The sequence below is a fragment of the Heptranchias perlo genome, chromosome 18 (genome assembly GCF_035084215.1).
Source record: "Heptranchias perlo isolate sHepPer1 chromosome 18, sHepPer1.hap1, whole genome shotgun sequence".
In the NCBI taxonomy this organism is placed as follows: Eukaryota; Metazoa; Chordata; class Chondrichthyes; order Hexanchiformes; family Hexanchidae; genus Heptranchias; species Heptranchias perlo.
In genome coordinates this window covers 43340202-43364822 of record NC_090342.1, presented here as the reverse complement: position 1 = coordinate 43364822, position 24621 = coordinate 43340202, and the positions used below count along the sequence as shown (strand labels likewise).

The 24621-nt window shown below is 43.3% G+C and overlaps 1 protein-coding gene across 3 annotated transcripts in view; it reads left to right on the top strand.

Moving 5' to 3' along the window:
- slc13a1 (solute carrier family 13 member 1) overlaps positions 1 to 24621 on the top strand; it is a 72136-nt gene that overhangs the window by 19343 nt on the left and 28172 nt on the right. For 2 of the 3 annotated variants that reach the window (XM_067999807.1, XM_067999804.1), the window contains exons 4-8: positions 4251 to 4435; positions 4531 to 4654; positions 6446 to 6494; positions 21207 to 21364; positions 24449 to 24568. In XM_067999807.1, the coding sequence (XP_067855908.1) occupies positions 4251 to 4435; positions 4531 to 4654; positions 6446 to 6494; positions 21207 to 21364; positions 24449 to 24568 (636 nt within the window). The remainder of the gene's footprint in view (positions 1 to 4250; positions 4436 to 4530; positions 4655 to 6445; positions 6495 to 21206; positions 21365 to 24448; positions 24569 to 24621) is intronic. The other variant, XM_067999806.1, reaches the window with a different exon arrangement.

The following is a 24621-nucleotide window of genomic DNA, read 5'->3' as shown; positions in this document are numbered from 1 at the left end:
CCTGTTTCCCTCGCTGTGACGTTAGCAGCTCGCACCTTCAGCAACTTGCCACACAAAAAATTTAAAAACCTAAACGTGCAAGGGCAAGTCTAACTAACAGCAGATGCCATTAGATGCCCTGCTACAGCAAAATTATGGCCCATTAATTTTATGCTCAAGCCAAATGGCTTGATCACCAGTACTTCCAATAGGTCTTCCTTTTTCCTCAACCGAGGATTCCCCTCCACTGTAGTTGACAGGTCCCTCGACTGTGTCTGTCCCGTTTCCTGCACTTCTGCCCTCACCCTTTCCTCTCCTCCCAGAACCACGATAGGGCACACCCTTCTCCTCAACTTCCACCCCACCAGCCTCCATATTCATCATCCTCCGCCATTTCTGCCACCTCCACCGCCATCCCACCACCAAACACGTCTTCCCCTCCCCTCCCCTTTCAGCATTCCGAAGGGACCACTCTCTCCACAGCACCCTGGTCCACTCTTCCATCACCCCCAACACCCGCTCTCCTTCCCCCGGCACCTGCCCGTGTGAGCGCAGAAGATGCAACACCTGCCCTTTCACCTTCTCCCTTCCCACTGCCCAGGGCCCCAAACACTCCTTCCAGGTGAAACAGCGGTTTACTTGTACTTCTTTCAATTTACTATACTGTATCCGCTGCCCACAATGCGGTCTCCTCTACATTGGGGAGACTAACCGCAGACTGATCGCTTTGCTCAACACCTCCGTTCAGTCTGCAAGCGTGACCCTGACCTGTCGGTTGCTTGCCATTTTGATTCTCCATCCCACTCCCACTCTGACATCTCTGTCCTCAGCCTTCGACACTGTTCCAATGAAGCTCAACGGAAGCTCGAGGAACAGCACCTCATCTTTCAATTCGGCACTTTACAACCTTCTGGACTCAACATTGATTTCAATAACTTCAGATCATAACCACTGCTCCCATTTTTTTAAACAATTTTACAACAGCAAGTTATTGTCCAACAATTTTATTTGAAATTCACAAGCTTTCGGAGGCTTCCTCCTTCCTCAGGTGAATGTTGTGGAAATGAAATCCTCGAAACCTTCGCATTTATAAATCACAGAACAATACCTGGTGATTACAGATAGTCTTTCCAACTGCCCGTTGCCAAGGCAATCACAGTGTGCAGACAGAGAGTTGTTACCTACAAGTCCACCGAATATACAAACCACCAAAAAAAAAAGAGAGAGAGAGGCAGAAACATAGAAAAGACAGCAAATGACCCGTTATATTAAAAACAGATAACATTTGTTCGCTGGTGGGGTAACGTGTAGCGTGACATGAACCCAAGATCCCGGTTGAGGCCGTCCTCATGGGTGCGGAACTTGGCTATCAATTTCTGCTCGACGATTTTGCGTTGTCGTGTGTCTCGAAGGCCGCCTTGGAGTACGCTTACCCGAAGGTCGGTGGCTGAATGTCATTGACTGCTGAAATGTTCCCCGACTGGGAGGGAATCCTCCTGTCTGGTGATTGTTGCGCGGTGTCCGTTCATCCGTTGTCGCAGCGTCTGCATGGTCTCGCCAATGTACCATGCTCTGGGGCATCCTTTCCTGCAATGTATGAGGTAGACAACGTTGGCCGAGTCACAGGAGTATGAACCATGCACCTGGTGGGTGGTGTCCTCTCGTGTGATGGTAGTATCTGTGTCGATGATCTGGCATGTCTTGCAGAGGTTACCGTGGCAGGGTTGTGTGGTGTCGTGGACGCTGTTCTCCTGAAAGCTGGGTAATTTGCTGCGAACGATGGTCTGTTTGAGGTTGGGTGGCTGTTTAAAGGCGAGTAGTGGAGGTGTGGGGATGGCCATAGCGAGGTGTTCGTCATCATTGATGACATGTTGAAGGCTGCGGAGAACATGGCGTAGTTTCTCCGCCCCGGGGAAGTACTGGACGACGAAGGGTACTCTGTTGGTTGCGTCCCGTGTTTGTCTTCTGAGGAGGTCTATGCGGTTTTTCTCTGTGGCCCGTCGGAACTGTCGATCGACGAGTCGAGCGTCATATCCCGTTCTTACGAGGGCGTCTTTCAGCGTCTGTAGGTGTCCATCGCGTTCCTCCTCGTCTGAGCAGACCCTGTGTATTCGCAGGGCCTGTCCATAGGGGATGGCCTCTTTGATGTGGTTAGGGTGGAAGCTGGAAAAGTGGAGCATTGTGAGGTTGTCCGTGGGCTTGCGGTAGAGTGAGGTGCTGAGGTGCCCGTCTTTGATGGAGATTCGTGTGTCCAAGAAAGAAACTGATTCTGAGGAGTAGTCCATGGTGAGCTTGATGGTGGGATGGAACTTGTTGATGTTATCGTGTAGTCTCTTTAGTGATTCCTCGCCGTGGGTCCATAGAAAGAAAATGTCGTCGATGTATCTGGTGTATAGCGTTGGTTGGAGGTCCTGTGCTATGAAGAAGTCCTGCTCGAACTTGTGCATGAAAATGTTGGCGTATTGGGGTGCGAATTTGGTCCCCATGGCTGTTCCGTGTGTTTGGGTAAAGAACTGGTTATCGAAGGTGAAGACATTGTGATCCAGGATGAAGCGGATGAGTTGTAGGATGGCGTCTGGAGATTGGCTGTTGTTGGTGTTGAGTATTGATGCTGTCGCAGCGATGCCGTCATCGTGGGGGATACTGGTGTAGAGTGCCGAGACATCCATCGTGGTGAGAAGTGTTCCTGGTTCAGCTGGTCCGTGGGTACTGAGTTTTTGTAGGAAGTCTGTAGTGTCGCGACAGAGGCTGGGGGTTCCCTGTACGATGGGTTTCAGGATGCCCTCGATGTATCCAGAGAGGTTCTCACACAGGGTTCAGTTGCCTGATACGATAGGACGTCCGGGTGTGTTGGCTTTGTGTATCTTTGGGAGTATCTTTGTGTATCTTTTTTTAAACAGCAGGTGCTGGTAATGGTTCTGCTGTTGCCATTTACAGCTCCTCTAGACCCATCTTTTGTTTCTTTACTTGTCCCATTATCACCCTCCTTGCTTTGCACCATCGTCCCTTTTGTCATTTAATCACTCGTGCCCACTACCCTGCCGTTTAAGGCCTGTTTAGTTATGCGAGGTTAAGACAGTGTGTTGGATGGAGTGTGGAATTCCAACATAGCAGTGGTCCTTTTAAATCACACTGATCTACGTCATAATCTCCCTACTCTACATGCTTCTGGCATTCATTAGGTGTGTGTGCACAGCCACCTTTACCACGTGACGTTGGAATTGTGTGCGTGCATCTCGGACGCCATTTTCGGGGATTAGCGCCTACACATTGAGTGCTACGTGGCCCAATTTCGCCCCCATTTACTCCTAGTTCTAGACTCTCCAGCCAGGGGAAACCACCTCTCAGTATCTACCCTGTCACGCCTTCCAAGAATTTTATACGTTTCAACGAGTTCACCTCTCATTCTTCTAAACTCCAGAGAATAAAGGCCCATTCTACTCAATCTCTCATCCCAGGAATCAATCTACTGAATCTTCGTTGCACCACCTCTCAGGCAAGTGTATCCTTCCTTAGATAAGGAGACCAAAACTATACACAGTACTCCAGGTGTGGTCTCACCAAAGCCCTATATAATTGCAGCAAGACTTCCTTACTCTTATACTCCATCCCCCTTGCAATAAAGTCTAACATACCATTTGCCTTCCTAATTGTTTGCTGTACCTGCATGTTAACTTTCTGTGATTCATGTACGAGGACACGAATCACAGAACCTGGAGTGCCGTGACCTACAATGCTACGGACCAAGTGCTGGAAAGTGCAATTGGGCTGGGTGGTTCATTTTCGTCCGACGTGGACATGTTGGGCCGAATGGCCTCCTTCTGTGCCATAAATTTTCTATGATCCTATGTCACCCAAATCCCTCTGAATAGCAACATTTACTAGTCTCTCACCTTTTAAAAAAATATTCAGCTTTTCTATACTTCCTACCAAAGTGAATAACCTTACATTTCCGCACATTATACTCCATCTGCCACCTTCTTGCCCACTTACTTAATTTGCCTATATCCCTTTGCAGCCTCTTTGCATCCTCCTCACAGCTTACTTTCCCACCTAGCTTTGTTTCATCAGCAAACTTGGATACATTACACTCTGTCCCCTCATCTAAGTCTAAGTAGGGAAACATAACATTTTCCCAGATGCAAAATGCACCCTTTTTGCCATCAGTCTTTTTTGTTTTACAGAAACAAAGTGACTGACACTATTACTGCCAGGTGAAGTTTTCTGGAGAGCCTTTCTGGTAGTGGATCACTATGTTCTGTGTTTAACAGGTTAATGATGGGTTTTATGCTCAGCTGTGTTTTCCTCTCTATGTGGCTCAGTAACACCTCCACTGCAGCTATGGTAATGCCAATCGTCGAGGCCATTCTTCAACAGATTATGAATGCAGAAGCAGAGATTGATATCACTCAGAATGCTATGAATGGAGTCACTAACCAAGCCTTAGAATTGAATGGTAATGTATGGAAGGCCGAATTCAGTTTTATATAGAAACAGCAACATTTTTTCTTCAGCTATCTGGTTTTATTTGTGCACTCTTTTAAATCAAAGAAAAAGAACCCGAAATGAAGAAGCTGGAAGCAGAAGAAGAAATCGGATTTGAGCTGAACAAACAGGACATAATAAAGACAAAGGAAAATGAGGCGATGAAACAGGAAACCAAAGAGAGGGATGGGTAACGTATCTCTCTGCAACTGAGACTGTCTTATTAGCTCACATATTTATCCTTTCCCACCTGGGTGTGATCGAGTGGGGCTTCCTTATTTATATTCGAGCTTTATAAGGTAGCCCCACATCACAGCTAATGTTACCACGATACTTTGAGGACCAGATAGTCTTTTTGTAAGTTAGAATTTTGAATGAGTAAACTTCAGTTGCTAAACCATTCAGGGATTTTGCATATTTCTTCAGTTGGATTATTACACAGGCCGTAGGGACCAGCCTCTGTGTTGTTTCCATCCAGTTCAGGCCTCCTGAGCTTTTTCAGAATTTGCCTGTTCAAACAGGTCAAGGCTCTGATGGCCGAGTGCAGTGGTACAGTTCTATCGATAGATAACTAACATTTGAAGTTGCATTGTACCAGTCTTGGTCTAGAATTTAAACTTGGATGTCAGCAATATGTTCAAGTCATTTTTGTCAATATGTAACAGAAAGCCCAAAGTTTTCTTACTGAAAGAGGAGGACATTTTTGGGCAGAAGAAATTTGTGCCAAGCATCAGTGCAAATACAGTGATTGTGGTGATGGTTTAGGGGAATGAGACCTGCCACTCAACATTGAATACCCTAGATTTAAATTTCTTTGCCTTTTGGTAGCCAAAGTAGCATTGGAGAAAGACTAAAAGAATGTCTTATTTCTGCAGAAGCAGAACTTAATTTTAAGAATAAATCGAAAGCAAATAGCATCCTGACTCTGGAAAAGAAAATTCTGTTTTTAGTCATAGCAAATGCAAAAATATTTTGTAATGTTTTGGGAGAATTGGACACTTAGGTTTCTTTGCATCCTGCCTTCCTAGGTCTGGTCCTCATTGAGGTAGCATTGGAGATGCCCAATAATCATTTTAAAATCATAACAAAACTGGAATTAGTAGTGCCCACAGGTGATGCTAAGAGTTGTGTTTGTGTATCCAAGTGTAATTCCCATTTGATTGTATCACATAAATGACATATGTGCCAGACATAGATAATGAGGCCCAATGTGAATACATATTTAGAAAGCTGCACCAGAAATTGAATCTTTTCAAATGTCTACTTTTAATAACTAGCATTAAATGTTTGAACCTTTCCTTTACAACCAACTAAAGTCAAAATTACTACATAATTTCTTAAAATACAGCTATGAAAATAAAACCTATCCAGCTCGTGATTGATATTTACATCCAGTGCTTAAAGTTTTGCTTACATCTTAAATGTGTGGTTATAAACAGATTACATTATAGAGAGCATGCGATACTATTCATATCTCACTTACAGTACTGATCGTAAGTCACTCACATTTATTGACAGTTGTCAGGTCAACCCGCTCTTGAGCTACAAATTCTGTAAGATGTGAAGTTATTTGCATAAGTTATGGTTTAATAAATTCTTTGTTTCCATCATCCCCTTCCATACTTTTGGTATACCGTTATTCAATTTGTTTTATCTGAGAAAACATGGATTACGAAAATCCATGGTATTTCATTAATATTCCACTCGTGGGGCAAGGCATAAATTCACTCTCAATTATTGTTGCCTATGAGTTTTCCAGTCAGCCAACTCAGGTGATGTGCTGTGGTTGTCATACATTCATGATGGTTCTGTTTTCTCACACATACTGCTGCTGAAATTCAGCTTCAAGACTTAAAGTTAACACCTGCTGATTTGGAGTCAAAACACTCAGCCACTTGAACGACCGACCACACTATCCCAGATAATCTGCTAAAAAGTCATGTTTGCATCAGATGCCTCATTTCTATTTCTTTTCATCCAGCTATTACAGTGATGGGGACTTTCATGCATACAAGATAGAACCTGATGAGGTAAATCCCTTTATTATTAAAATGTTATTTAACTTTAACTACAATCACGTTCAATCCTAAAGATAACCACCTTGTTGCAGAATTACATTTTATGGTGTTCAGTTGTAATCTTGTTGGTTTAATTTTTTCCCAGCATCAGATTGCTTGTGCAACCAAGCATTCCCTCCTCTCCTGAAGCTGCTGACTCAAGCTGGTACATGGGTTCAATGGGTATAGTTGTCTTCAGTACCTTGTTCAAATAGCTATTAGGAACATAGGAACATAGGAATAGGAGTAGGCCATTCAGCCCCTCGTGCCTGCTCCGCCATTTGATAAGATCATGGCTGATCTGTGATCTGTGATACCTGCCTTTGGCCCATATCCCTTAATACCTTTGGTTGCCAAAAAGCTATCTATCTCAGATTTAAATTTAGCAATTGAGCTAGTATCAATTGCCGTCTGCGGAAGAGAGTTCCAAACTTCTACCACCCTTTGTGTGTAGAAATGTTTTCTAATCTCGCTCCTGAAAGGTCTGGGTCGAATTTTTAGACTCTGCCCCCTACTCCTAAAATTCCCAACCAGCGGAAATAGTTTCTCTCTATCCACCCTATCTGTTCCCCTTAATATCTTATAAACTTCGATCAGATCACCCCTTAACCTTCGAAACCCTAGAGAATACAACCCCAATTTGTGCAATCTCTCCTCGTAACTTAATCCTTGAAGTCCGGGTATCATTCTAGTAAACCTACGCTGCACTCCCTCCAAGGCCAATATGTCCTTCCGAAGGTGCGGTGCCCAGAACTGCATGATATAATATGTGTTAAAAATGTTACTTTGAACTAAACTAAGTTCTTAAAGGGTTAAATTCATAGAAAAGCAGGGCTTGCGGGTGGAAATTAGGTGTCAGACAGGACCAGTATGCTGGAGACAATGGAAGATAGTTTGACATTCTGGTGGTCATTCCCACTCTTTGCTGTTGCATTTACCCTAATCATTTGAACTCCGCATGAGCCATTGCCAAGGCAGGCAAGAGGTTAGGTAGTCAGTTTGATTAAAAGCAAACCGGCTTTAAAAAAAAGCTGTGGAACCTAGAAGCAGTCAGGCAGCAAAGGGTTGCTAGAAAGATCAAATACAGGAGGGAGGAGTTAAAAAAAATAACTTTAAGTCAAGCAAGACGACCCAATGAAGTGGGTTAGCATAATGTATGTACTATTTTTATGTTGAGTGAAAACAAGTTGTATTGATGGAAATAAGTGAATCAGATCATAATTGTTGCTCTGCATGTTCACCTCATGGAAAATATAGCTGCTTAATAATTCAAATATAGTCTTATCTCACTAACTGTGCACTCGATCTGCTTTTGGAGAGATTTAAGAAGTACACATGCAAACGACATGAGTATTCAGTCCAAAGGTTATTGGATTCTATTATGCAAGTAGATACAGGGTAGCACAAGTCAACTCCCACAAAAGTAAGATGCACAGCACATTAAAGGAACAACCGCTACCACTGAACCCAAGAAGGTATCTATGGCAGACCTGATTTTGTGGGAGCATAAAAGTCTGCAACATGTGATGGAGCGATGCAGCACTAGACCCCTGTTTGATGCCTGGCAAAGTAGAGGTGCTGTTTCATAAGGTTAGTGCAAGGAAGGTTGTCCTGTTTTGTACTCGCCAGCACTCTCCCCAGACAACAATGGCACATGATGCCTGGCAGAAGGTGATGACCAGGCTCAAAGCAATACCTGTATTACCTGGAAACAGAGGCAAAAGTAGAAGGCATACTTAAGGAATCTATCAAAACAGCAGTACCATCCTCCTGTTCTGTGTTTTCATGCTGACCTATGCAAAGCCCTCACACAACCTTACAGCTCTTTCAATGCATTTTATGCATACCCATACTCCAGCAGACGACACACTCATGCTGCAACTTACAGTTGAAAGCTTTCGCTCAGTGGTAGCACTCTTGCCTCTGAGTCATAAGGTCGTGCGTTCAAGCCCCACTCCAGAAACTTGAACTCATAATCCAGGCTAACACTCCAGCGCAGTACTGAACTATTGGAGGTGCCGTCTCTTGGATGAAAGGTTAAACCGAGGCCCCGTCCGTCCTCTCAGGTGGATAGAAAAGATCCCATGTTAGTATTCAAAGAGCAGGGGAGTTTTTCCACTGTCCTGGCCAGTATTATCCCTCAACCAATATCACTAAAAACAGATTATCTGGTAACGTCTCTCAATGCTGTTTGTGGAACTTTACCATGCTCAAATTCGCTGCCGTGTTTCCCTACATTACAACAGTGACTACACTTCAAAAGCACTTCATTGGCTGTAAAACTGGGACTCGGGACATCCCAAAATGCTTAACACAAACAAAGTACAGCAAGGTCAACTGGAAGCAGAAACCAATATGACACACTTCTTTCAAATACAAGGAGCTCTGAAAGGCCACAAAGTGACTTAACAGATTCACTCATTTTAGATGGACCTAGAAAGATTTTGATAATGTTCCTGCAAGAAGAACATTGTAACTGATGAAAAACATTAGAAAATTGGCCTTACATGCCCTATAATGCTGCACATAAAACCAGGAGTAGTTACATAGAGTCTGCAGCAAAGAAACAGGCCATTCGAACCAAGTGTCTATGGCGGCATTTATGCTCCACACGAGCATCCTCCCACCTCTCTTTATCTAACCCTATCAGAATACCCTTATATTCCTTTCTCCTTCATGTGCTTATCCAGCTTCCCCTCTATGCTATTCACCTCAACCATTCCTTGTGGTAGCGAGTTCCACATTCTTACCACTCATTGGGGTAAAGAAGTTTCTCCTGAATTCCCTATTGAAAATATTGGTGACTATCTTATATTTATGTCCCCTAAGTTTTGGTCTCCCCCACAAGTGGAAATATCTTCTCCATGTCTACTTTATCAAACCCCATCATAATTTTTAACGACCTCTATTAGATCACCCCTCAGCTTTCTCTTTTTTTTCAACCCAATTTGATTATATTTTTGAGATATTTCCAACTCCAGCTCTGATTGGGTTTGCTTTACTCGAGCTGTTCAGTCACCCTATCCTTAATTATAGACTCCAGCATTTTCCCCACAACAGATGTTAGGCTAACTGGACCATAATTCCCTGGTTTCCCTCTCTCTCCTTTCTTAAAAGCGGAGTGACATGTGCAATTTTCCAATCTAGAGGGACAGTTCCTGAATCTGGAGAACTTTGAAAGATTATAGTTAGGGCATCTGCAATCTGCTCACCTACTTCCTTTAAAATCCTGGGATGGAAACCATCTGGTCCTGGGGATTTGTCACTCTTTAGTGCTATTATTTTCTTCATTACTGTTGTTTTACTTATGTTAATTTTATCGAGTCCCTGTCCCCGATTCAATATTAGTTTTCTTGGGATTTCCGGCATGCTATCCTCTTTTTCTACTGTAAATACTGACGCAAAGTAATTGTTCAACATGTCCGCCATTTCCCCATTGTCAATGACAATATCCCCACTTTCAGTTTCTAAGGGGCCAACATTGCTCTTGACCACCCTCTTTTTCCTAATGTAACTATAAAAGTTCTTCGTATTGGTTATGATATCCCTTGCAAGTTTCTTTTCATACTCTCTTTTTGTAGCTCTTACCATCTGTTTTGTGACCCTTTGTTGATCTTTGTATCTTTCCCATTCGCCAGAATCTGTGCCATTTTTTGCCTTTATGTATGCCCTTTCCTTATGTCTTATACTGTCCCTTACCTCTTTAGTTGTCCATGGCTGTTTTTTTTGGCAAGTAGAGTTCTTGCCCCTCAGGGGTATAAACTGATTCTGTATCACGTTAAATGTTTCTTTAAACATTTCCCACTGATCATCAGTCATTTTACCCATTAACAGATTTGCCCAGTTTACTGTGGACAGTCTCAGTCTCATCCCATTGAAGTCGGCCTTACCCAAGTCTAGAATCTTAGCAGCTGACTCACCTTTTTCCCTTTCAAACACTACATTGAACTCGATCATGTTATGATTGCTATTGGATAGATGTTCGCGTACAGTTAAGCTGTTAACTAAATCGGTTTCATTACTCATTACTAAATCTAGTACGGCTTGCTCCCTTGTTGCCTCTAGGACATACTGCTGTAGAAAACTATCCCGAACGCACTCAAGAAATTCACTACCTTTTTGATAGTTGCTAGTCTGCTTTTCCCAATCTATGTGAAGGTTAAAGTCCCCCATTAAGACCACTATGCCTTTCTTACACGCTTGTCTAATCTCTGCATTTATACAATCTAGCACTTCAGAGCTGCTGCCAGGGGTCCTGTATACAACTCCCACTATAGTCTTAGATCCTTTCCTATTTCTCAATTCAACCCATAAGGTCTCTGTTGGCTGCTTACCTCTCGTTATATCCTCCTTTATCATTGAAGTGATTTCATCTCTAATCATTAAGGCTACTCCTCCCCCTCTTCCATTTTCCCTGTCTCTCCTGTAGACCTTATAACCCGGTATATTTCGTTCCCAATCCTGACCATCCTGCAGCCATGTCTCCTTAATAGCTATCATGTCATACCCTCCAATTTGAATTTGAACCTGTAGTTCATTTAATTTATTCCTTATACTCGATGCATTTGTTTATAGAACTCTTAGTTGGGCCACACACCCTAGCCTGACCTTCAGCTTTGATGCTGGGTTAATCGCCTTACACCTTCTAGTTTTCACTTTATCTGTAGTGTCTTTGTGCTGCTCTACGCTTTTCCTTTTCACTTGTTCTTGAACAACTGTTCTTCATATGTGAGCCTGGAGGGTGAATTGTGGCAAGCTATTCAACCACAGACGATGTATCATCGCTGAATCCAATCCAATCCTCACCTGAAGTCCACATATATGTACTTTCCAGTATTAATCAGGGGTGGAAACACTGTTGGATTTTTTTTTTCCCTCTCTGCCTGGTGCAGAATGCTGATCCCAATTACAATCTCCTGACCACTGCACTAGGTGAGATTAGTTAACTCAATACAGACCAGTGGTCAATCTGGGACCTCCCTGGTCTCTGTTTCCCAGTAATATGCTGGAGGAAGCAATGCATTTAACCACTGAGCTATTGAACGTGTTCAGCATGCTTATCGCCAGTTAAAGACAGTAACAGGAAAGTAAGCGGAACTATATACAAGGGTACAAATTAACTTCCTTCATCCCAATTATTGTACCAAACTGCTTTCAAAAACAGTTTTTAATGTTTATTGCTCTGCTGGTAAAAGAGTCCCATTTATACTTCAGGGCATTTTATCAGGATGAGAGCAATACCAGTGGTCAGAAAAGTAATGATGTCTACTAGGCTGAAAGCCTGAAGCCTTCTCATTCCTCTGTACTATCAGTGCAGCAATTTCAACAACAACGCTGTGCATTTAGATAGTTGTAAGGACTTGCACAACACCAGGTTATAGTCCAACAGTTTTATTTTAAATCTCAAGCTTTCGGAGCTTTCCTCCTTCACCACCTGACGAAGGAGGAAAGCTCCGAAAGCTTGTGATTTAAAATAAAACTGTTGGACTATAACCTGGTGTTGTGCAAGTCCTTACAGTTGTCCACCCCAGTCCATCACCGGCATCTCCACATCATTTAGATAATGCCTTTGATGTAGTAAAACATCTCTAAGTGCTTCACAGGATGTAATCAGACAAAAATTGACACTGAGCCAAAGAAGGAAACATTAGGACAGGTGACCAAAAGCTTGGTCAAAGAGTTACATCAAGTCTACAGCCAGAAACAGGCCATTCGGCTCAACTGGTCAATTCTGGCATTGATGCTCCACACAGGCCGCCTCCTCCCACCCCACTTCATCTGACCCTATCAGCATATCCTTCTATTCCTTTCTTCCCCATGTGCTTATCTAGCTTTCCCCTTAAATCTATCTATGCTATTTGCCTCATCATCTACTTGTGGTAGCGTGTCCTTACCACTCTCTGGGTAAAGATGTTTCCCCTGAATTCTCTATTGGATTTCTTAGCGACTATTTTATATTTCTGACCTCTAGGGCTATAAATTGGGCCATTTAGCTTTTAGCGTGATGTGCGCTGGACACCATCTTGATAAAGGCGTTTGCACACGCTCAGATAACGTATACCAGCAGCATTTAAAGTATTGAGAATCTGCGGTAGATCAGTGTGAAATGCTGATTTAAAGGGACAGATACGATTTTGGAACTCAACACTCCAGCACAGCTGAACAGATCTTAAACAGCATGGTGGACCCCTCCCCCCCCCCCCCACCCCGCCCCCCAACAACCCTATTTGAAGGGATCATGCAGGATTTACAGGTTAGTTGCTGGATTATTGCTTCTGGCTGCTGATCCATTTGTACCTGTTTTTGGAGGTCTCCTATACTTAAATACTGGACTTGGGGACATAGCCTAAAAATTAGAGCCAGGACTTGCAGGAGTGAAGTTAGGGAACACTTCTACACCCAAAGGGTGGTAGAAGTTTGGAACGCTCTTCTGCAAACGGCAGTTGATGCTAGCTCAATTGTTAATTTTAAGTGTGAGATTGATACATTTTTGTTAACCAATGGGGCTAAGCCGGGTGTATGGAGTTAGGTCACAGATCAGCCATGATCTCATTGAATGGCGGAATAGGCTCAAGGGGCTAAATGGCTTACTCCTGTTCCTATAATAAAGTTTCAACACTCTACAGGGAGTGGGCTGGCTCGCTGACAGGCAACAGCAAGGGCACTGGCAGAATGGCAGGAGTGGGACAGGAAAGCTGTCCTGTTGAGAGAGGACAGCAGGTTCATAAATCACAGAACGACTGCCACTTGCTTCCTCTTGTTTTTCGCCACCTTTTCCCGCAAGAAAACGGGACGTTTGTTGATGAGTGTCCTGCAGGATGTTTGGGTGATATGTCTGTCGTGGCCAGTGTGTGTGTGTGTGTGTGTGTGTGACCCGTGTGTGAGTTGTGGGTATGTGGCTTGCAACAGTGGTAATGTGTGAGGGTGAAATGAAGCATCTGATTGGAAGAGTTGAGTACTGATGGAAAGAGTTTGTTGGTATGTGGGTGATGGGGGTGTAGTGCGTGGAGCAGTGGATGCGGCTAGTGGTGCAATTGGTAGGAGATGCCACTTGACAGTTGACCTCACTCACCTTGACCACTCACGTCAAAGCATTGAATTTCTTCCTGCACTGCATCCATGTTCGTGGTGCTCTGCGCCTGGCATTGACTTCGTCCCCTACTGCCTCCCACTGCCTCTTGACCATATGTCTGGAGGGCATCTTGCCCTCCCTGCGGATATAGGATGCCCCTGCTTCTAATCACCTCTTGCACCAAGGCCTCTAGTACATCATCAGAGAACCTTGGTGCATGCTGTCTCGCAGGCCTGGTACAAACTCAGATCGGCAGATTGGTGAGGTCTGGCGTGCAGATTGGAGGATGTGGGATTTAGTAGTGCGTAACCTTTATTCAATTTTTTAACATAACTCAACAGTTTGTAAACATAGGGATGAGACCTGCATCTGTGTTTTATGTGTGCAATGTCTGATCTCCATTCAGAGTCCGTGCGGACCCATATCTTATATTTTGCAAATAAGAGGTGCAGGCTGCCTTTACGTGATGCTAGCCACTCGTGCGATATCAGGGGCCCCTGCTGGCATGCAACAATGCAGCTAGGCCTGGCTGCTCACAGATATCAAGTAAATGACCAGGCTGCATGAATCTCGCGTGCTGCCTGCACCTCAACATCCGGGCGCAATCCGCACCACGACCCCCATGCCCCCATTCGGGGGTTATCGAATTTAACCGCTCAAGTTTTGGACTCTCCCACAAGTGGAAATATTTTCCCAATGTCTGCCCTATCAAACCCTTTCATTATCTTAAAGACCCCTATCAGGTCACCCCTCAGCCTTCTCTTTTTTTCTAAAGAAAAGCCCCAGCCTGTTCAGCCTTTCCTGATAAGTATATCCTCTCAGTTCAGGTATCATCCTTGTGAATCATCTTTGCACCCTCTCCAGTGCCTCTACATCCTTTCTATAGTATGGAGACCAGAACTGTGCACAGTAATCCAAATGTGGTCTAACCAAGGTTCTATACAAGTTTAACATAACTTCTCTGCTTTTCAGTTCTATCCCTATAGAAATGAACCCTAGTGATTGATTTGTCATTTTTATAGCTTTATTAACCTACATTGCTACTTTTAGTGATTTGTGTATCTGTACCCCAGATCCCTTTGCTACTGTATCTCATTTAGACTCTTATTATCCAAGCAGTGTGTGGCCTCGTTATTCTTCCTACCAAAATGCACCACCTCGCACTTATCTATATTGAAATTCATTTGCCAATTACAGACCCATTCTGCAAGTTTATTAATATCTTCTTGCATTTTGCAGCCCTCCTTTTGTATTAACTATATTCCCCCCAATTTGGTGTCATCCGCAAATTTTGAAATTGTACTTCCAATTCCCAAATCCAAATCGTTAATGTAAATGGTGAACAACAGTGGTCCCAGCATCGATCCTTGTGGAACACCACTTCCCACTTATTGCTAGTCTGAGTACCTAACCTTAATCCCTACTCTCTTTTCTGTTTTGTAGCCAGCTTGCTACCCATTCTGCAATATGTCCCCTGATTCCACATGCTCTGACCTTAATCATGAGTCTACTAAGCAATATCTTATCAAAGGCCTTTTGAAAATCCAAATTACATCTACTGCATTGGCCTTGACTACTCTTTCTGTTACTTCTTCAAAGAATTCAACAAGGTTGGTCAAGCATGACCTTCCCTTTTGAAATCCGTGTTGATTATTCTTATATTTTCATTTTCTAGATATTGTTCTATTACATCTTTGAGTAAAGATTCCATTATCTTTCCTACCACCGACTAATTGGTCTATAGATCTCCGGACTTGTTCCATCTCCCTTTTTAATGTGGGAATAACCATAGCTGTCTGCCAGTCCTCTGGCACTATTACCTTTTCCAATGAATTTTTATATATATGTAATAGTGCCTCTGCTATCTCTTCCCTAACTTAATATTCGTGGATGCAATCCATTCGGACCAGAGGTTTTATCCTCTCTAAGTTTGATAAGTTTCTCAATTATCTTCTCTTTCCCCCACCACCCCCCACCCCCCGGCTTTGTATCTTAAATGTTTTAATAACTTTTTTGATCTCTTCTTCTAATGCCATGGTCACCTTGTTAGTCTCCCTGGTAAATACTGAGGCAAAGTAACTATTCAATATTTCTCAACATTTTGCTGTCATTACCTGTGAGTTCATCATGTGCATCCCTTAGTGACCCGATCCCAATGCTGATTTTTCTTGTTATTTATGTGTCTGTAGAATACTTTACTATTTTTATATTCCTTGATTATTTAATTTCATAGTTCCTCTTTGCTTTCCTAATTGTTTTTTGACTTCTTACCTAACTTCTTTGTATTCCCTTTTGTCATCCTTTCCTTTATTGTTCATGTACTTAGGGCCCGATGTTAGCAGGGCTGCGGGTTCTCGGCGGGTGTGCTATCGGGCGCGTGGGTAACGCGCCCAGTGAAATTAGTCAGTTTCCCGCGCGATCGTAGCAGGCAAACCACTAATTGGAGCCACTTACCTGCTCCTCCGGGTTCCCCACTGCTGATCTGCGCGTCGGGCGGGCTGCGCATGCGCAGTAAGATCTGTCAGCTGGAGGCGCTCTATTTAAAGGGGCAGTCCTCCACTGACAGATGCTGCAACAAATAGCAAAGATGACTGCATGGAGCAGCCCAGGGGGAAGGCTGCTCCCAGTTTAATGATGCCTCACCCCAGGTATCAATACATGGGGTGAGGAGGATGGGGAGGACAGAGATCTTCCCCCCGGCGGGTGGGAGGAAGCGGCCTGCCTCTGCCACCACGAAGGCCTGGCTCGAGGTGGCAGAGGGGGTCACCTGCGCCACCAACATATCGACCACCTGCACACAGTGCAGGAGGCGCTCCAATGACCTCAGTAGGTCAGCCACAGTGATTACACGTAGTCTTTCCCCTACACTCTGTCTGCCACAGCACTGCCCCCACCCCACATCTCCTTCGGCACTGCCAACACTACTCTGTCACATCACCCCTCATACCCACTCAAACCTCATCCCCATCTTACCTGCACCGACTCACCTCGCCAGTACTCATCCCGCCACTACCACGCAACCCAATCCTCATACAATCTCATGGCTCTATCCCATATATACCCTCTCGTGCATCTCTCTCACGGCCAGCCTCACTCAACCTGCCACAACCTGTGCTGCAGCCACAGGGCATGCATCACATATGTGCAGTATGCAGCGTAAGGCAAACGTGTCGTGAGCATGAAGGGGATGCACAAGGGTGTTTGAGGGCTTGTCATGGGTGTTACTTATATTGCATTTCAGAACAACTCACATCACACATTATATTGGCACCACTACTGCCATGTCCTCGCGAATCCTGTCCGGTTTGTGCAATAATGCCCGCTCCTGAGGATCACTATGAGGACCCACCACTGATGCCACCCATTGTGTCACTGCAGAGTGGGTGTAGGTGTATTTGCAGGGCTCTTCTGCGCAGACGACTGAGAGACATCGGCGATGTCCCCGGTTGCACCCTGGAAGGATGCGGAGGAGAAGTTGTGGAGGGCAGTGGTGACTTTGACAGCGACAGGTAAGAAGATGGTGCTCGGGCCAGCCAGGAGCAGCTCGGCATGAAGGAGGCTGCAGATGTCCACGGCTACATGTCGAGTGACTCTGAGCCTCCGTGTGCACTGCTGCTCAGAGAGGTCCAGGAGGCTGAGCCTCGGTCTGTGGACCCTGTGGCGAGGGTAGTGCCCTCTGCGACGCATCTCACTCTGCGGTATGTGTGGATGTGTCACAGCACTGTGTTGTGGAGCTCCACGTGTCAGAGGTGGACGGTGAGGCTGGTGATGCTGTTTGCCCTCCGAGGAGGTCATGACTGCAGCTACGGCGGCCCCCATCCGCAAGATGTACATCTGAGGGGGTCCGCAAGGTAGGTACATGTCTCCGGACCCCGGGGTAAGTGTGCAGGTTGGTGACTTTGACCGTCAGGAGGAGGGTGGTGGAGGCCAAACTTTGTCCCAAGTGACGGAGTGGCCTCCGGCAATGGGTGAGGGTCTCCCCCCTCCCCCCCCCCACCTGTCAAATGGACCTCTGCAGCTGCCACAGGCTGACAGCTGCAACATGTCCATTTGACCTGGGAGTGTTTCCCCCAGTGTGGGAAACAGTCCCATTTTGTTCTAAAATCCCACATAGTCCCTTAATCTGGTCAGTTAATGACCTGAAATACCTAACTAAATACTGTCAAGTGGCATCCCGCTGGCTTTAATTGCCTGCGGGATTCCCACCAGCGGGGGCTGCGCGCGTACGCCGGCGCATCAGCGGGCAACCTGGAAGTGCGCGGGTTCGGGGCGGGCTCCGGTCCCGCGCCGGGATTATCTGATTTTCGGAGCCCCCCCACAGGAAACGCACCCGATAGCGGGTGGTAAAATTGAGCCCTTAGTGTATGTTTTTTTCTTTAGTTTCAATTTTGCCCTTATCTCTTTATTCATCCATGGTGGTTCATTGTTGGCTAGCTTATTCTTGCTTTTTAGAGTAATACATTTCTCCTGAACTCCATTGGTCATCATTTTAAATATTTCCCATTGCTGTTCTATCTCTTTGTCTGTCAAATTCCACTCTCACCCACTCGAAATTAGCTTTTTTCCAATCTACTACTTTGGTCTTTGTCTTATTTATGTCTTTCTCAATCCTTATTTTAAACCTTATTATGTTATGATCGCTATTGCCTAGATGTTCTCCTATGCTTGCTTCTCTTATCTGCTTATTCCCTATTACTAGATCCAGCAGTGACTCCTCTCTTGTTGGGCTTCTCACATATGGGTAAGAAAGGAATCATGTGCACACTGTAAAAACTCCATTCTCTTTTCTCCTTTCCCTACCTCTTGCCAGTTTATTTGGGGATAATTGAAATCTCCTATGATTATTATTTAATGTTTTTTACTCATTTCATAGATTAACCCACATATTTCATCCTCCACTTCCCTTCCACTATTAGGTGGTCTGTAGAATATACCTATTAACCTGATCGATCCCTTCTCATCCTTTGTCTCAATCTATATGGATTCTGTTTCTATCTTAATGTCTCTTTTTTTTCTATTGCCTTTGTGTCCCTAATTAGTACAACTACCCTCCAACCCCCACCCCCCCACTTCTTCCTTCCCTACCCTTTCTAAATACGTTATATCCTGCAATTTTTAACTGACAGTCCTGTTTCTTATGTAGACATGTTTCAGTTAGCCCTACTACATCTGGCTCTTCGCTAAAAATTATTCCTCCAGTTCCCCCTTTTTGTTTCGAATGCTATGCACATTGCTGTACAGTTAATGTAATTTGTTTTTAATAATAGTTCCCCTTACTTTATTTTTAACAGTCATTTTGTACTTCTGTTCTATAACTGTATTTCTTGCCTGACCGTTTCTTTAACCTTTATTCCTTATCTTGGTCTGACCTCTAGTCTCATTTCCTATTTCTTTTATCTTTAGACTTATGTTATCCTTACCAGATCCCTCCTAAAAGGTAGTTTTCAAGCAGCGTCATAAAGGAGGAGAGGGAGGGAGAGAGGCGGAGACTTTTAGGTAAGGAATTCCAGAGCCTAGAGCCTAGGCGGCTGGCATGGTCGCCAATGGTGGGGTGAAGGAAGTGGGAGATGCAAAAGAGGCCAGAGTTGGAGGGACGCAGAGTTCTCAGAGGGTTGTAGGGCTGGAGGAGGTTGTAGGGAGGGGTGAGGCTATGGAGGGATTTGAACGTGAGGATGAGAATTCTAAATGTAGTTCAGCAAGCGCAGGGATGATGGGTGAATGGGACTTGGTGCGAGTTAGGATACGAGCAGCAGATTTTTGGATAAGCTTAAGTTAATGGAGGGTAGAAGATGGGAGGCTGGCCAGTAAAGCATTTGATTAGTCAAGTGTAGAGGTAACAAAAGCATGAATGTTTATATTGTTTATATTCCACAGCAGGAGAGGAGCAGAGATGAGCGATGTTCCGTCGGTGGAATTAGGAGGTCTTGGTGATGGAGAGGATGTGGGGTTGGAAGCTCAGCTCAGCGTCAAATAGGACGCTGAGGTTGTGAAGAGTCTGGTTCAGCTTGAGACAGTGGCCAGGGAGGGAGATGTCGGACAAGCAGCGTGACAAATCAGAGGCAGTGGAGGGTCGAGAGGTGGTGGTGAGGTAGAACCTGGTATCAGTGTGCATGTGGAATCTGTTGTCGTGCTTTCTGATGATGTTGCCAAGAAGCAGCATGTAGCTGAGAAATGTCACTCATACTGAGTATGCCGCTGTCACAATTAGAGTTTTTAAACCATATTTCTTCATTCAAATAGCCTGACAACAGTTTCTGTAAACAGATCACGTCCCTTACGATCTCAAATCTGCATCTTCTGCTCTCTACCCTTGCAGATATAACGTAGCCTACGCCTACAATTTAAGCCTGATTGTGGTAAATTGTATAATAGAATTTATATGGGATTGCCGTGGCATCTTCAGTTTATCAGATGCCAAAAGAAGCCAGATTTCTACATGCTAAAGTAACAAAACCTTTTATTAAACACCTAAATATTATATAGAAACATAGATATTAAATATATCCTAAAAAGTACGTGGAATTTTAAAATGAGTGCATAGATTATCCATGCGAGCCAATTGAAGCTTCCGTTCCTCCTTAGTCTTTTGGAATTAAGTAATATTGTGGAATTTGAACAAATACGATATCAGTAAATTATGGCGTTTCACCTGAAATGCATAGGTCGGATACTTGTTGAGTTCTTTAAGTTGAAAAGCCTTCAGAAATCAAATACGCAGTAAGGAACCACAGAAAAGTCCTGACATTTATTCCCCTAATTCCTTGAGGAAGAAAGCAATTTTATCGATGTAGGAACCAAGACATCTTACAAAGATATTATCCATCAGTGATACAATGGGGACGTCTTTTTCTGCAATCAGAATCCACCATACGTGCATTCACACAGAGCAGCTACTTTATGGAAATCACATTCTTGTCTGAGTTCAAACCATAAAATTCTTATAAATAAAACTTCAGACACAGAAATCTATTAGCTGTTACAGAGAACTAGATTTCACATGGCAGAGAACAATTCCTTACCTTATGTTTAAAAGCTGCCTTTACATTGACCTTAGAGAGGTGCTTGTGCCAATGGTTCCTAATGCATAAGACTCATGTACCTGGTGGTGACCCCTTGGTAATTTGCTAAGACCAGCCATTGGGAAGACCTGGCTTTTATCAGCAGTACAAATATCTCTCTAAGGCCAATGTAAAAGCAGTGTGAGGCACTTTTTATGTTAACCAGGATGGGGCAGTTGAACTACTTTTTGAAGTGGAGACAATAGGTTTAATTTGACTACTCACCGTTTGATATTTTTTGGTTTCTCATCCAGTGGCCTAGGGCTGTCATGAATTTCAGTCTTTGTCATATACCAGTGAGGGCACATTAGAAAGCAATAATTCCTTTGCCATTGCCAATTTTTAGGTTTTAACCAAATATTATCGGGAAGTCTTAATCAAAAACACACCCTGTATTTGACTGAACATCATTATCACTGCCATCCATAAATGGCAAAATATTTACATTTTGGAAGTGTGGACTGCTGTGTTAGCAAAGCAATACATATCCAAGAAACACAGACTGTGTAACATACGTTATAATCTTTACTATCAATTATCTGCTGTTTCTGATAGGCATCAAAAGAAGAAGCTGTGAGCAAATACAGAAATGAGAAAGATCACAATTTATGTAAAGGAATGTGTCTGTGCATTGCTTATTCTGCTACTATTGGAGGACTAACTACTATTACTGGCACTTCTACTAACCTCATTTTTGCTGAGCAGTTCAACACGTGAGTAAATCACAGTGTTTCTGTATAATTTTAATTGAACTCTCCCAGCCAGTGCTGTTTCCTTCCTTATTGTGGTCACATTTCCTTCCTTTGTGATATCCAGTGTCAACAGTTGATATAATTGCATGATAGATGGAATTTAGCCAATAAAACACACCACAAATGTGGCTGGTGAATGGAAGTGTTAGTTCTCCCCGTCTTGTGTTTGCAACCATGGTAATTTCTGATCAAGAGCTCAGATACTATACCTTACTTTGTGAGGGAACTGGGTGGCACGGTCAGTTAGATCCCTGTCCTTTAACTCCAGGATATGGAGGAGCATTCTACCCCGACTAATTTGATGACTGCTTGTTTTCTCTTTGCTGGCTATAAAGGTCCTAAGTGAAATGAATTTGGTACAATCTCAATCAAAGTGAGTGTGAATCCACAGAAAAAAGTCACTAATTTTCACATATCTGGCGCTGTTATTCGGAGAGATCCAAAGGATGATGGAAAAGTCATAGAAAGGAAAGAAGATGGAAATTGCATTTATATAGAACTGGAGTAGGGTTTGGGTTAAGTAGTGTTAAAACTGGATAACCATATGGTGAAGGAAAGAATACTAGAGCCTGGTCTTTAGTTGCTTCCAAGCCTTTATTCACAGTTTCCTCTTGCACCCACCCTAGCTAAGCTCTCTTACAAAAAGGATCCAAGAGAGTCCCCCATCGATACCCACCACCTGAATACAATTAGGCCCAATGGATACAAATCATACAATTAACAAGTAGTATGGAGTAATGTTGAATAAAGCTTTCTCCATATCTAACCTATAATGTACCTGACTCAATAGTTACCCTGGGTTCAAAAAATGGAAGTGTTCCAATTCCTCTGATAAACACAGATGTACTCTGCTTGAAAGTTTACACCATGATAATGCTGATAACAGTTACACAGGGCCTTGGTGAGACCACATCTGGAGTAATGTGTGCAGTTTTGGTCTCCTTATCTGAGGAAGGATGTCCTTGCCATGGAGGGAGTGCAACGAAGGTTTACCAGACTGATTCCTGGGATGGCAGGACTGATGTATGAGGAGAGATTGGGTTGACTGGGCCTATATTCACTAGAGTTTAGAAGAATGAGAGGTGATCTCATCGAAACATATAAAATTCTAACAGGACTAGACAGACTAGATGCAGGAAGGATTTTCCCGATAGCTGGGGAGTCCAGAACCAGGGGTCACAGTCTCAGGATACGGGGTATGCCATTTAGAACGGAGATGAGGAGAAATTTCTTCACTCAGAGGTGAACCTGTGGAATTCTCTACCACAGAAGGCAGTGGAGGCCAAGTCATTAGATGTATTCAAGAAGGAGATAGATATATTTCTTAAAGCTAAAGGGATCAAGGGATATGGGGAAAAAGCGGGAACAGGGTACTGAGTTAGATGATCAGCCATGATCATTTTGAATGGCGGATCAGGCCCAAAGGGCTGAATGGCCTACTCTTGCTCCTATTTTCTATGTTTCTATGAATAACTGAGAACCATTACTTGAATATGACATTAGGTGGCAATGTTTCTAATCAGGATTCAATATGTGTCTCAGTAGTACTCAGGTTCTATCGATACATGCTAACAATGGCATTTGCACGCCTGGTTCAGTCAGTGCTGCTATGTACCTCTTCACTGCTGCAAAATTGAGTACAGGTGTAAAAGCATGTGAAACTCTTCCAAAAATAGAAATGGTCTAAATCACAAAGGATGTGCTGGAACTTACGTGGCATAAATCAAAAATTGAATGTTGACACATAGGATGTAAAACGGTAGTGGGGAAAAAAAACAGAACTTGCATTTTTATAACACCTTTCATATCCTTAGAAGGTCCCAAAGCGCTTCACAACTAATGAATTACTTTTTAAAGCCATGTTGTTGCTATGTAGGCAAATGCAGCAGGAGGTTTGGCTTATGATGGAAAAGAGAATAAGGGCAATAGAAAGACAGATTTTGAGGGGATCAGGAACGAGCTAAGGAAATTGGACTGGACAGCACTATTACAGGGAAAAAGCATGGGAGAAAATTGGATTATGTTTAGAAAAACTACACAGTGTGTAGAGTAGATATAAACCTCTAAGGAAGAATATTAAGAGGGAAAAGACCTAAGTGGGCTACAATGGAAGTATTGCAGAGAATAAGGGCAAAAAATAGATTTTTCCCAAAGTAGAAAGCTACAGTTACTATGGTGGACTGAGGCGAATATAAAAACAAGGTAGAATAGGTTAAGAAACTCATCCAAAGAACTAAAATAGAAAATGAGGTAAGGATAAAAGGGAATAATAAAAGAAATATTAAGCATTTGTATAAATATTTCACAGCTAGCAGGTATAGAAGGAAATCATAGGGCTAATGAAAGATCCCAAAAGTGGCAAGATATCAAATGACAAAAGGATAGCAAATGTACCAAATGAGTTCTTCTTTTCTGTGTTCCATAATTGGCAGGACCTATAGAACCTACTCAAGCCTTGGATAACTGTGGGTTATGAAATCAAGGCACAACTTTGAGCCTGTCCAATTTTATTTTGTTTTGTGGCTTTTGTCCAAATTAATTTCCTTTATTTTTAACATTTCCTGTTGAAAAGGATGACTGGTTGGTACAAATAGAATCTTTTTTTGCCTCAGAATCATAACTAAACAATAGTTTAAGTCATGCAAGGACTGTTATGAATAAATGTCTTAAAATATATATCCATAGATATTTTAATTGAATTGTACAAAAGTTACACCCTTCATGGGTCATGGCACGTTCCAAATTCCATGGTAATGCAACTACATGCATTGAGGGTCAGGCAGCCCCATGCACTTGGGTGACAATACTTGCTGAGAAGGCTGAGCAAGATCTCATTATTAATAATATTTTCATGGCTGAATTGCTTTCTTTCATCATCCTTGGTACTCCAATCTGGTCAGGATGTTAAGAGAAAGTTACGTTTAATAAGCAGAATTCCACTAGAAATACCTGAACCAAATGAGTCAGTTGCGTTAAGCACACTTTCATTCTGACTGAATAGCAGTTGGTTGTTTTCACGTCCTAATAATGTAATTTCTCTCTCAGGCGCTACCCCAATTGCCACTGTATAAACTTTGGGTCTTGGTTCGTGCTGGTGTTCCCTATGACTGTGATCATTCTGCTTTTATCCTGGGTCTGGCTGCATGTGATTTACTTTGGCTTCAAGTAAGTAAACTGTTCTAAATTTACAGTCAGTTCCACTGAAGTGAATATCTGTG